This window comes from Grammomys surdaster, unplaced genomic scaffold, assembly GCF_004785775.1.
Source record: "Grammomys surdaster isolate TR1022 unplaced genomic scaffold, NIH_TR_1.0 169, whole genome shotgun sequence".
NCBI classification, from domain to species: Eukaryota; Metazoa; Chordata; class Mammalia; order Rodentia; family Muridae; genus Grammomys; species Grammomys surdaster.
The window spans coordinates 16,481,110-16,493,527 of NW_021604617.1; the positions used below are offsets into that span (position 1 = coordinate 16,481,110).

Consider the following 12,418-nt stretch of genomic DNA (forward strand, 5'->3'; position numbering starts at 1 on the left):
GAAATTTACAGTTAGCGGTTACCATACCATGAGGAATTGTATTAAAGGGTCACAACATTAGAAAGTCTGAGAGCCACTGTTTTAGATCAGGTGAATCTAGATCTGGAGATGGTAGCTTGGCTTGAACCAATTTATACTCTGGAATCTAAGAGAAACACGAAGGTAGGAATTAGTGATGACACACCTAAGTGAGGTATTTAACTTGGGGGATTGTCCTGGAGAGTGCCCAACAACCAGGTACCAAACACTTTGAGATTAACAAATCATGCACAGAAAAGTACCATGCCATGGCCATAGCTGATATTCCAAATCAAGGGAATGAAAAATTGAAGAAAAATTAGAAGAGGAAGAGAAGCCAAGGGAAGGAGCAGGGTAGCACTGGATGGAGAAGAGACAGGATAGGGAAATGATGGATCAGATAGCACAGAAGACAATGATGTTAAAATACTTTATTGTTGCTGTTGTTGTTGCTGCTGTTGTTACTACTGTTGTTGTTGTTGCTGTTGTTGTTGTTGCTGCTGCTGCTGCTGGTGTTGCTGCATTTTTTTTAAAGAACACTACAGTTTCAGCCAGAACTGAAACTGGCTCTTAAAAAGTCCATACTATACCAGAGAACAGATTTCATAGAAAGTATGTCAGAGCATAAGCAGCCTTGGAGAGATAAGAAGTCATGCTGAGTAAAGCTCTCTACAATTAAAAAGAATGCCTAATAGAGCTGCTTAAAGTGACAGTGTGTGTGTGTGTGTGTGTGTGTGTGTGTGTGCCCGTGTGTGTCTGTATGCATGTGCGTTTACATGTACGTGCGCATGTACGTGTGTAATGCAGATACTACCAAGCAGCATGTTGGGGTGTCAGAGGACAACTTCGTGGAACAGATTTTCTCCTTGCACCCTACAATGCATTCCAGAGCCAGAACTCAGGTTGGCAGGCTTGAGTGGAAGCATTTCACCGGCCCCCTAATGGAGCTTTTAATCACAAGTTTTACAGTGAAACTCATTTTCTTTTTCAAATGAAACATTCCTCTAAACAGGTAGGAGAGATAAAGGCCCTGAATTGATTCACTGGGCAGCTTAAGCTTTTTGTAACTTGACCTCAAATGTTCTCCTGTTTATGGGGACCCTGGGGGCTCTCTTAGGAAATGTGGGGTTTGTGCAGCACAGTATGAAAATCAGTGACCAGGAACGTGCTGGTATACACAGCTCCATGAGCCCTGCACTATGCTTAAAGATACCACCCCTTCTCAGCAACCACAACCACAGAACGCAGTATAGGGTTTGTCAAACCCATGCAACTGAAAAACAAATGGATTTCTAGAAACTACAAGAAACACAAGCCACTTACATATGTAAATATTCTCCTTTCTTTTTATTTTTTTCCTACCACAGTTAGGCTCAGAACACTTACCCTAGTACTTTCTTCAACCATGCCCCATAGAGCAGTTTTTCTCATAAATTTCCATTTATACTTAATGCCTCTACCTTGTAATTCCTTGAAAAGGACAAAGGCGGAAGTCCAGTGAAGGCCGGAAAACTAGTTTTCTTCTGAGACACTGTCAGCCAAATTTCTCAGGGAGGAAGTCAAAATGAAATGAGAGACATTGATAAATTTCCCTGCTGAACAATCAATAAAAGCCTCTCCGGCCTGTTCAGCCCCCCACTGTGGAGGCAAGAGCCATAATTACATTGTCAAAAATTCAAGTTGCCCAGGCTGACACGACCTCTTTGTAAAGTGACAGGTGATTGGCACTCAGCTTGGGTGGTGAAACTAGATTGGCAGATGCAAACGCCAGAGTGTGGCCAAGGCAGAGAGCCAGTGTGAATTTTCTTTACTGACTCCAAAGGCTCAAACCACAGACTTCCAGCCCGGGATCCCTGGGTCATATTAACTTATTACTGTGGACACATGACAGTTACTAAACCGTCAGCACTCCTTCTGCGATGGAAAACATACCTTGTCTTGATCCATTCCCAGATACACTGAAAAAAAGACTCACGTGCATATGGGTATCTGAGTGTTAGAGTGTGTCATTTTCCTGCATTAAGGCAAAGCTAATGAATGTGCTTCCAATGCCAGCTCTCTGGTGACAGTTGAGCAGCAAAGCCCGTTTGCCTAGCAGTTTTAATCTACAATAAAAATCAACTAGAACAGAAGGGTTGCAAAGGGCGGTGATGAAGAATGAGCTGGAAAGGAAGCACTGGGGAGAGGGATATGACTGACATGCTGACCCAGTTCTATGATTCTATATGACCCATGCTGGAGGTAAATTAGAATCCATCAATCCCCTTACTCTTAGACGCTAGGAATCAAGTCTGCAAAGGACCCTGGTTGCTGGGACAGTGTCTGCCTCCTGGCTACACAGGACCCATGCAGTTGTTTTGATTTCTGGAAAGATAGCATGGTGACCACACCCAGGAGTGGTGGTGGTCTTGTGCCAGGAAGCAGCTGTACCTTAACAGATTGAAATCTCAAGGTGTCCACAAGGTGGTGGGAACAGGACAGAGGTGCCTCAGAACACGGCTGCCTCATGAACTCGAAAGCTAGATCCTCTCTGACTGATGAAGATATATTCATTAATACGATGGTAGACAGAGTGGGCCATGGGCCACATTTTCAATTAGAAATCATAGTTCCCTCAAAATGTCCTAACTTCTGAAAGAAAATAAAAGCCACCTGGCACTCCACCCACTACAGTTATGAAAAAAGAAGATAAACAGAATATAAGCAAAGTAATAAAAATGAACTATGTAGGTTGTATGTCCACTGCTCTAAACCACCTTATAAACAAAGTATAGGATAGTGATTTTCGTTTACTGGTTTTATAGAAATTAATGTGTCCGAAATCCTAACTGAAAACCAACAAAAGGAAGCCAATTTCTGATTCAACAATATTCAGTATATCTGTGACTCTCCCTGTTCAGTCACTGATTCAAAATCAATTCACAGAAAGTTCCCTCTTAGATGCATATTTTCCCTTAACCCCATGACCACTGATTCCTGCTTTGGGGATGACATTAAGCAATGTAGATTTATAATATTCCCTGGATTAATCCTTTGAGATTCAGCAAAGCCTGTAGATCTCCTCTCTGCATCTCTCCTGGAATATTAAGTGGATAGCACCTCATTAGGGACACTCTGGATAGAAGGCAGAGAATCAAGATGCTCACTCTTTGGAATATTTGATGGCAAAAGAAAATTAGTTTTTTTCTAATGCCCAATCTAATGTCACCATACCTATCTTTGCCCTAGGGTAGGGAAAGGCCAGTGAAATTGTGTAATGAATTTTACCAGGATATACCACTATGCCTGCAGGAGAAGCTACTCCAGACCTCAGGGGTAGAGACAGAAGTAAAGAGAGGGGACTGACAATGGACACTTGTAACTGTGAAGATCTGGTGAATGGGTAAGGAAATACCCCTTTTCATTCAGTTGCAAAAGCTTTGTTCCCATGAATTATTTATTCCAGATGAACATGGTATAGAATTTCCATATGCATGAGGGCATAGATTGTCGGTTTTTTTCCTATGTCTCATGTTTGGACTCTGAAGTGTGGGTGAGGACCTGGTCATATTTTGTAGGAAGGGCTTTGGGGATGTGTGAAATGTTAACGACAGGTCTGAAAATACAAGAGGGATGAGAGAAGAGGCATAAAGGAAGTAAAGGAAAGGAAGTACAAAAAGAAGGCGAGAAAATAAAATGGAAAAGCAGCAGAGAAAAAACACATAGATATACTAGGAATCTTTCCATTCATTTCGAAATCTGAAAATGTATTATTAATAGTGGTATTTACTTGGCTTTAATTGTATGATATTGAACATAGGCAGTGTCATTGTGGATTTTCTTTAACTTGATCTTTGCTTACTTATAAAAGTTTATCAGTCCATAGAACATTTAAAACGCAGGCACATAGGGTATGTTTATGAATATTTTCACATTCATTCATGCCTGAACATGGATGTTCACATCAAAGAGGGAGAATAAATGGAACAAGTTTTTCTTGGCCTCATTTTATTCCAGTTTTTTAGAGAGGTAAATCCATGAGCTCTATAGCTGACCAAAGAAGCCAGTAGACTAAACACCTGGAGACCACAGCTAATGTGGGAAAAGGCAGAAGACAGTCATGGATCCTAGGTGACAGATCCATAAAGATGGGAGAAAAAGAATAAAAATCAGTGGGACTGGAATTCTGAGTTCCCATCCAGATAAGTTACTGGATAAGTTCCTCTTAGAGTAGGATTAAAAAGAATCTAGGGAGCATTTTTTTAGACAATGATTATTACACAGTTTGTAACAAACCTCAGACAGAAAATACCAGACTCTTCAGTACAGCCACCAACTCACATCCAAAACAATTTTTTCTATTACAAGTAGGTTCCACTTTGTCGTGTCAATATGAAAATACTGATATTGATGGCATTGGGCCTCTTAAGATCACCCCACTACCCTGGGTCCACAATCTAGGATGGTTTCATTCTTTTGGTTTTGTTTAGGTGTGCTGGAATTGTAGGTCTTACCCATGCTATGCAAGTACCGGACCACTGAGCCTCCCCAGCCTTGGAACTCACACATTTGTTCTGTATTTGACTAAAGCCAGACAACCAATGTATGTAATCATCTGCTGAACCACTCAATTAATTCTTACATTATTCCAGTTTATAACAATATTCTACACACTTAGTAATTGCTTATATTTTAAGGGGAAAAAAAAACAACCAATTTGCAAATTAGAATTAGGTGATCAAAAAGCAAGAAAGCTTCAAGCAGAAACATTTTGTTGCCTAATCCTTGTTTTCTCCTAGGATGCCATAAACATCAGGCCCATCTGTAAGGGGATCTAAAGTACAACTGTAATTGAACTCTGCACGGGTTCTGATGGGGGAAAGGAAGAGCAACGAAGGAGGAGGGGGAGGAGGAGGAGGAGGAGGGGGGAGGGAGAGCGGGAGGGGAGGGAGAGGGAGAGGGGGAGGGAGAGGGGGAGGGAGAAGAAGAAGAAGAAGAAGACCAAAATGGAGTTGTTTGTGATGCTAGAATATTAATTGCTGAGAAATCATCTAAATAATTATCAGTCAGTTTTCACTGAGTGGAGTAATGATAACAAATGCCAATTTCAATGGCTTGCTTCAGTTCAGGTTCTACTGTTTACTGACATAGGCAGCTCTAGACATCAGCTCAAGCCCATGTTGTCAGCATACAGGTTCCCAATCTGAAAGAATTGCCCCTACATGGGACAGAGTATTCTTATGTGGAAGTCAAGTGGCAAATTGATAAAGAATCACAATAACTTTTAAAACCTCTACTTCCTCATGAAGTACATTATTTTTTCTCACATTCAACAAACCAGAGGATGTCTGTGACTAAGCTCACCCATGGTGAGACAAGGAATATGGTTCACACTCAAGGAAGCACTGACAGCAATCTGATGGTGAACAAGGATATCCAGTCCCCTTACAGGAGCCATAGCACAGCCTGCCACTGATGATAACAGATGTGGGCTGGGGAGATGGCTTATCAGTTAAGAATACTGGTTGCTCTTCTAGAGGACCTGGGTTCAATTCCTAGCATCCACATGGCAGTTCACAACTGTCTGTAATTCCAATTGCAAAAGATCCAACACAAAGACACACATGCAGGCAAAACAGGAATATACATAAAATAGAAATAAATAAATCATGTCTTAAAAAATAAAAAAGTAATAATAATTAGATGTGTTATATTTTTAAAAATATGTTGTAGAATGTTTGATCCACTGCCTCAGAAACATTTTAAATAATTTACCAATGGTCATTGTCCACATTTCGCTAGAAACAGACCCATTTCAGGGTGTGTGTGTGTTTGTGTGTGTGTGTGTGTTGTCTATTTACCATGCAGGGAAAGAGTTCCATTCCTTACAGCCAGGAACTTGACTCCATAGGGAAAGAAGGGAGTGGAGTGGACACTTCCATAGAGTATGATCCGAGCTTTGCCTTGGAAAGGCTTGTCCGCAGATCCAATACGGAGCTCTCCACCATCTGAAATCAGGATGGAGTGGGCTCTGAGCTCAATGGGTCCTGGCTCCATGAAAATCAGCTTGCCACCTGATGAACAAAAGAGCAAGCTGTCAGTCTCCAGGAGAATGAGGTCCATTCTGTTTCAGCAGATCCAATGTGATGAAATTGCTTTTGTTTAAATGCTTCTCTGGAAGTTGGAGTTAATATATATTGAAGCATATGAAGCATATACACAAGCGATAAGAATAGAAGAAAATGTGCTAAAAGCAAAAGTATTACCATCCAAGAAAGCAGTGGACTAGCGTCATGGGGTTTGAGGAATGCTAGCTAGCCGGGATCCTCCACCCTTGCGCTCATCAACAAACCTTAATTTAGGAGCTTTTCCTCACTGGGTGGAGATGACCAGCCTATTAACTAAGAATTCTAGTCATCTCAAAGTCTATGTCACAGACTGGAGTTTTGAAAGGAATGCAGAGAAAAGGGGAAGAGGAAGGGAAAATCTTTAGATGTTATTCCTTCTGGTGGTAGCATTTTAAAAATCCTAAAGATACTTCAAGCTTCTCAGACACCAACCTTTGCCCCAAAAGCCTTGATTCTGATTTGTTTCTGACTTCCACTGATTAGGAAGCTATCCAAAATCTTCCAAACAATTCTCTCTCCAGGGAAAAAGTAACTAGTTTAACATCGGTCTGTTCAGATATATCACTCTTGGTAACATATGAAAATAAGTCTAAGGTAAAATTATCGTGAGAATAAGTAATTAAATCTTTTTGAAGGAAACTCTTTTCTTCTTGATACCTAATGGGTATATGTTTGATATAATGTACCAATTATGTCAGGATCATTAATAATTTCATGGTAAGTATAGTATCTCAGATAAACACCTAACCAGAACAAGCTGTAAAATCTCCTTTGGTGTAAGCATATTGCAAAAACACTAGACTACACAATGGTCTTCCTACAGCAAAGTGGTCAGAGCTATAACTCTATATTGCTGCTTTTCTTGTTCTTGCTTATAACTTTTTTCTGCTTTATAAAATATCATTAATTCTTTGAGAAGTTTCATACATGCATATAAACTATTCTGACTCTATTCACCCCTGTTCCTCCCTATAGTTTCTCCCAAGATCCACTACATACTTACCTAACCTCTCTTCCAAATGTATGTCTTTACTTTTTCATAACTGAAACTTTACTGCATATATATTTAAAATTGTACTATATATATATATATATATATATATATATATATATATATATATTCCTGGCTGTGGGGCCAACCACTGGAATGTGGTTGTGTCTACTGAGGTTATCCCTCTAAAAAAAAAAACTCACTCTCCATACTCCAGCAGCCCTCAACTGTCAGTACTCACCCTGAACTGTCAGTTCCTCAGTTTTGGATGAGTACTTATAGGTTGTTTCCACAGCCATGCTTACTGTCTTGATCTTGTACAGGCCTTATGTAGGCATCCACAACGGCAGTGATTTCATGAGGGTCATGGTCCTATTTTGGCAAGTTTTCTCCAACCACTAGATGTTCTTTCTTCCAATCTCTGTGATAGTGTCCTACCTCACCCAGAATATATTTCATAGTCTTTATATCAGGATAAGAAAGACCCCCTCATAATTTGCTGACTACCTCCAATGCCTCTCCAAAGTCATCTTACAAAATTTAATCTTCATTTGTTCTGTTATGGCTTGAAAAAGACTTGTCAACTCATGAATGAGCTCATTCCCAATATCCTTGGTTAACGGAATTAAGAAGATAGAGTTAAGCCAACCACTGTGTTTGGAGGTGGGAACTTTTGGAAGTGGTAAGATTAGGTCAGAAATTGGAGAGCCTTGATTGAATCCAGGTTGCTTTATAGGAGTAGGGAGATAGAGCATGCATACAGAGAGGTACACACATATTCCTATATGTACAATAATGTAGAATAATGTACAATCAGGGGAGAATAATTGCAAAAGCTTTTGCCATGCTATATGGCCAAGTCAGCTGAAATAAATCTATTTTCATTACAAAGTATCCTGCTTCAAGTATTTCACTACCCTGACAAAAGCTGACTAATACAGGATTCAAACACATCGGCCTACCTGCTATACTTTATGGTTCAGTTTGGGGTTTAGCTTTGTTGTTTATTGTTGATGATGATGTTTTTGTTTGTTTGTTCATTTCCTTTGGTGCTATAGATATCAATTCCACAATATCATATCTTCTAGGAAAGTACTCATTGCCAGCCCTTGACTGTAAATTCTCAAATAAACCTTATAACCATGGTAAATACTGATCCTTTACTTACAAATTTTTCTGGCTTTTATGAAATAACATACCTTTTCCCCACCCCCACCACATATATTTTCTTGGTAATGTCTGGAAGGCATATTGCATATTTGTGTATTTATTTTCTGTTCTGTGTCAGAATGTACTCTTCATGGAGGCAATTACCAATTTTGTTCATTTTCAATATCTAGTGGCTAGAGCAGCCACTGATTGTTGACTGGCACTTAGCATACAACTGTTGACTGAATAAATATATAATGTTATAACTTTTAGGAGACTCTGATCCAAATAGAAACATATATTCTCACTTCTATTTTCTCAGAAAAGATATTAATATATGTCTATATGAAAGGTAAGGTATTATTCTAGTAAGTTAAAGCAAAACATTCAGAGAAAGCTGTCAGAAGTGTCTCAAGGGACAGATACTTCTTTTATAAGGAAGATATTGGTGAGGGACTATACAGAGCAAAGACTCTTCAACTACCTGAACTTTGTCTTGAATTCAGTATACTAATTCGTGACTCTGAAGTGTTGTTCTCCTAGAAACAACTGGAAGCATTTAATGATGGATGAAAAGAGAGGAGGAAAGACCCTAGATGCCTGTAGGTATTTTGGTTCACCTCCAAATGTTCAGAGATAATGTTCAAGAAATGTTTGACTAATTGTCGAATTTAGAGACCATTTCTCTGACCTTTACTCTAAAACTTCTCTCCAGCTTTTTGGACTCTCATCACCATATTTTTGGTCTTCAATCCTAAACCCCAAGCCACATACCATCAGTAACGGTTATAGAATTTAGGTAGAACCTCTTGCACTTTTTTTTTATTTAGACATAATTTAGACACATTCCATCTAGGTAGTCAAATCACTTCTTTGTAAAGTATTCAAGGGAGTTTCTCCATACAATTATAAGATTCACTAAGGTAATTAACACTCATGCTCGCGGGCTCTTACTTGGGTATCTCATGAACATTCATTTGTTTGTTATTTTCATACTTTCTACTTTCATTTCCCAACTACTGCTAATGTTCAATCACTTTGAACAATGGTCCCGACACTATCAGGCCATTGACTTCCAATAGCTCACTGTTATTAGTCTTGACTTTCATTTTGAACTATGTCTTGTGTAAACCATACTGTAAGGCAGAAAAACTAACTATGAAGCAAGAAACTTCCCTTTGGGAATCTCTAGCCCTGATGCCAGAGAACAATAGCACTCAGCTTACCAGGCTTCTAAAGGACCCACTAGCAATCTTGACATTAATTTTTCCATCAACTGTCATTGCACCTAGAAATGCAATAACGAACCTGAACTGAACTCCACTGTAAACAAAAATAAGGAAACGGAGCCTGCATTCCCATAATGGTATCAACAAAAATATTTCCACTCACATCACTCATGTCTTCATTAACTATATGCAAATGATGAACCACAAATTTACATGGCAGGACTTCCCATTTTAAACACTCAGTGATTCAGAATTGGCCTTGATGAGCAAATACTGAGGTCATGCTCCAGCCCGAACTGTTATAAGCATCTAATTGACCTTCAGTAGAACCTGCAGCTTCATGACTCAAGGACAGATCCATCTTCTCAGTTATAAAATAGAGGGAGGAAACCACACATCTGCTAAAATCCTTCCAAGTGTAGAACATTTGTCATTTCTACCTATAAAGATGATACAGCATCCTTTTTTTTTGTATTCTCACTGAAAATATTCAATAAGATGAAGAAAGAGTCTCAGCAAGTAAAGCTTATTAGAGTAGATCAAAATGTATTAAAACAAAAATATACTCATCTGACATGGGTGGATTGACTATAAAAGACACATGACCTTCACGTCTGACTATCAGGCTCCTGTTGTTGATTTTTTTTTTTTTTTGGTTGCTGTTTGCTGGTGTGTGTCTCTTTCTTTGTCATCTAGGCATGTCATTCACATTTTCCCCTTATGATTAGTGACTTTAAGATGAGCTATTTTCAAAGTATATCCCTTCGAAGTTTATGTTCTCCCCTATAACCAAATTGAACTGGGATTGCTTCCAAATCTGTAACCCAGTTACAAATGAGATCTCACGACCCGGTCTTGTGACTATGTGATGATTTCAATATCCTTTCATCACAGACTAAGATAAAACAATAGAGCTTTTCCTCCAAGCCTCCTCCCTTCACTACTCCTATCTAAAATCTACCTCATAAGAATTTAGTCAGATTTGAAGTGAGGAAGGAGCCAGTAGGGGAGTGGAAAAAATATCCAGAGAGGGGTTAATGAGGCATAGCTATGATACAAGGACAGCGTAAGTACCCATGAAAATGTCTCAAGGAAGCCTGTTGTTTTATGTAATGATGAACATACAACAGTGTTTAAAAAAATAATTTTTAAAAAGAGTGCATTTGGGTGTTCATTTGATATTAAAAGTCTCATGAAGCCTATGCTGTTCTGAGGTCAACTGTGCTGGAGTACTTTTGGAATCAGTCTTCAGATAAGACTGCAGTGATCATTTTAGGTTTTGATTACACATTGGGTTACATGTTATCGTTCTCTCCTCTTTATGTACAATAACACAGCATATATAATCCAAAAGCAAAGGGGAGCAGAAATGTATTGAATACTTACCATAGGCCAAAGTCATTAGACATCTTATCTATAGTAACCTTCAAAAATTACCTTATGAAATACATACCCCTTTCTGTGTTTCACATAGAAAAAAAAATGGGCTTAGAGATTATATTTATTTTAACTCACAAAATTTGAAACTCAGCATTAAAACCTAGGGCCATTTGACAAAAAGTCCAATGTCTTCCCTATTTCCATAAACATTTCCTGGCAACCTCTCCATTAAGTGAGGTGGTTTTCATAGCTGCATTTAAGGGAAAACATGTTAACCTAAGTAAGTTTGCCTATGGCTTCTTTCTTTAGGGCTTATATTCATTTTCCTTCCAAAAAGGATATATAACAGATCAGAAAGATCAGTGGCTAAATGTATACACCTGGGCTCTGTCCCTTGTACCATTAAGCAAAATTTTAGACACAATGAAACAAATTGGTAGAAATCATTGAAACACCATTTACCGAGGGGACCTAGTAAGGATGCTAATGAAGGAGAAGAATTTGGTCCAAAGAGAACAAGTACGTTGAGTTGAGAGCGCTGCTAAAACAGGATGAATTCATGACTATGAACATCAGAAACCTGGCTAAAAAGCATCCCCTTCCTTCGTCTGTAGCAAAGTACAGAAAGGTACAGAATGGAGGAAGTGTGCTGAAGAACTCAGTTCTTTGCATATAAAATAATCCTGTGGTTCCCAATGCAGAGCCTTGCTGTGGAAGGAACTGAAAGTGATGTTTCTCTAAGTCTGTGTAAAGGCCTTAGAATTTCCATCCTCATAAAGTCAGCTTGAAATCAGTCTAGAGGAAGCTGCTTCCTAGGGTGGTGCCTTGAACATGGGAGAGCAGTAGTAGGATGTTATTTATCCACGTAGAGTCTCCCCACTTGTTAAAGCTACAGTAAAGAGCAGGGCTAAAATCAGCCTTTCCCTGTGACTCTAAAATTGCTTGTTATGACTTGCATGAAAGCTGACTGCATCTTCACAAGTGGCCTTGGGTAATTTTATAAAAATCAATCAACCATCATTACAGTTGCTTCCCCCTCTAAAATACATAAATGAACACATCTTTTACATGCAATTACTCATTCCCATCAAACATCTCTTATTTCTCTGGGAAGGAAGTAAAAGAGACTTTTAGCAGCTAGCTAAGGTTTGAAGGGGGAAAAAAAAGAAACACGAAAACAAACTTTTGGCTAGCTATAAAATTAATCACCATCTGTAATGACCACAAAATAATTTGTTATGTTTTATAAAGAAAACAGATACATAGTTTTAAAGACAACTTCCTTACAAGAAAAGAAAAACTGTTTTGTCTTTACTATATACCAATAATCTCTGAAGGGGCTGGCTTTCCTTGTCTTTAATTCTTTCATTTCTGTATCTTGTAATTTCCACTGCCAGCTGGGCCTTTGCCCCACTTCTATTCCACAACTGTTTCTGTCAAGGCCATACATTTTATTCATATTGGCCTCAATCTTCGATGTACCTTCACCTTTTCCTGGAACTCCTTCACTCCAACTGCCTTGGTATGGCCTTGGTTTTCCTTCC

At 38.9% G+C, this 12,418-nt stretch overlaps 1 protein-coding gene across 1 annotated transcript in view; it reads right to left on the reverse strand.

Moving 5' to 3' along the window:
* The window catches only part of Pkhd1 (PKHD1 ciliary IPT domain containing fibrocystin/polyductin), a 433,222-nt gene that overhangs the window by 276,666 nt on the left and 144,138 nt on the right, over window positions 1-12,418 (reverse strand). The window contains exon 37 of the mRNA XM_028766634.1: window positions 5,859-6,071. Coding sequence (XP_028622467.1) covers window positions 5,859-6,071 — 213 coding nt within the window. The remainder of the gene's footprint in view (window positions 1-5,858; window positions 6,072-12,418) is intronic.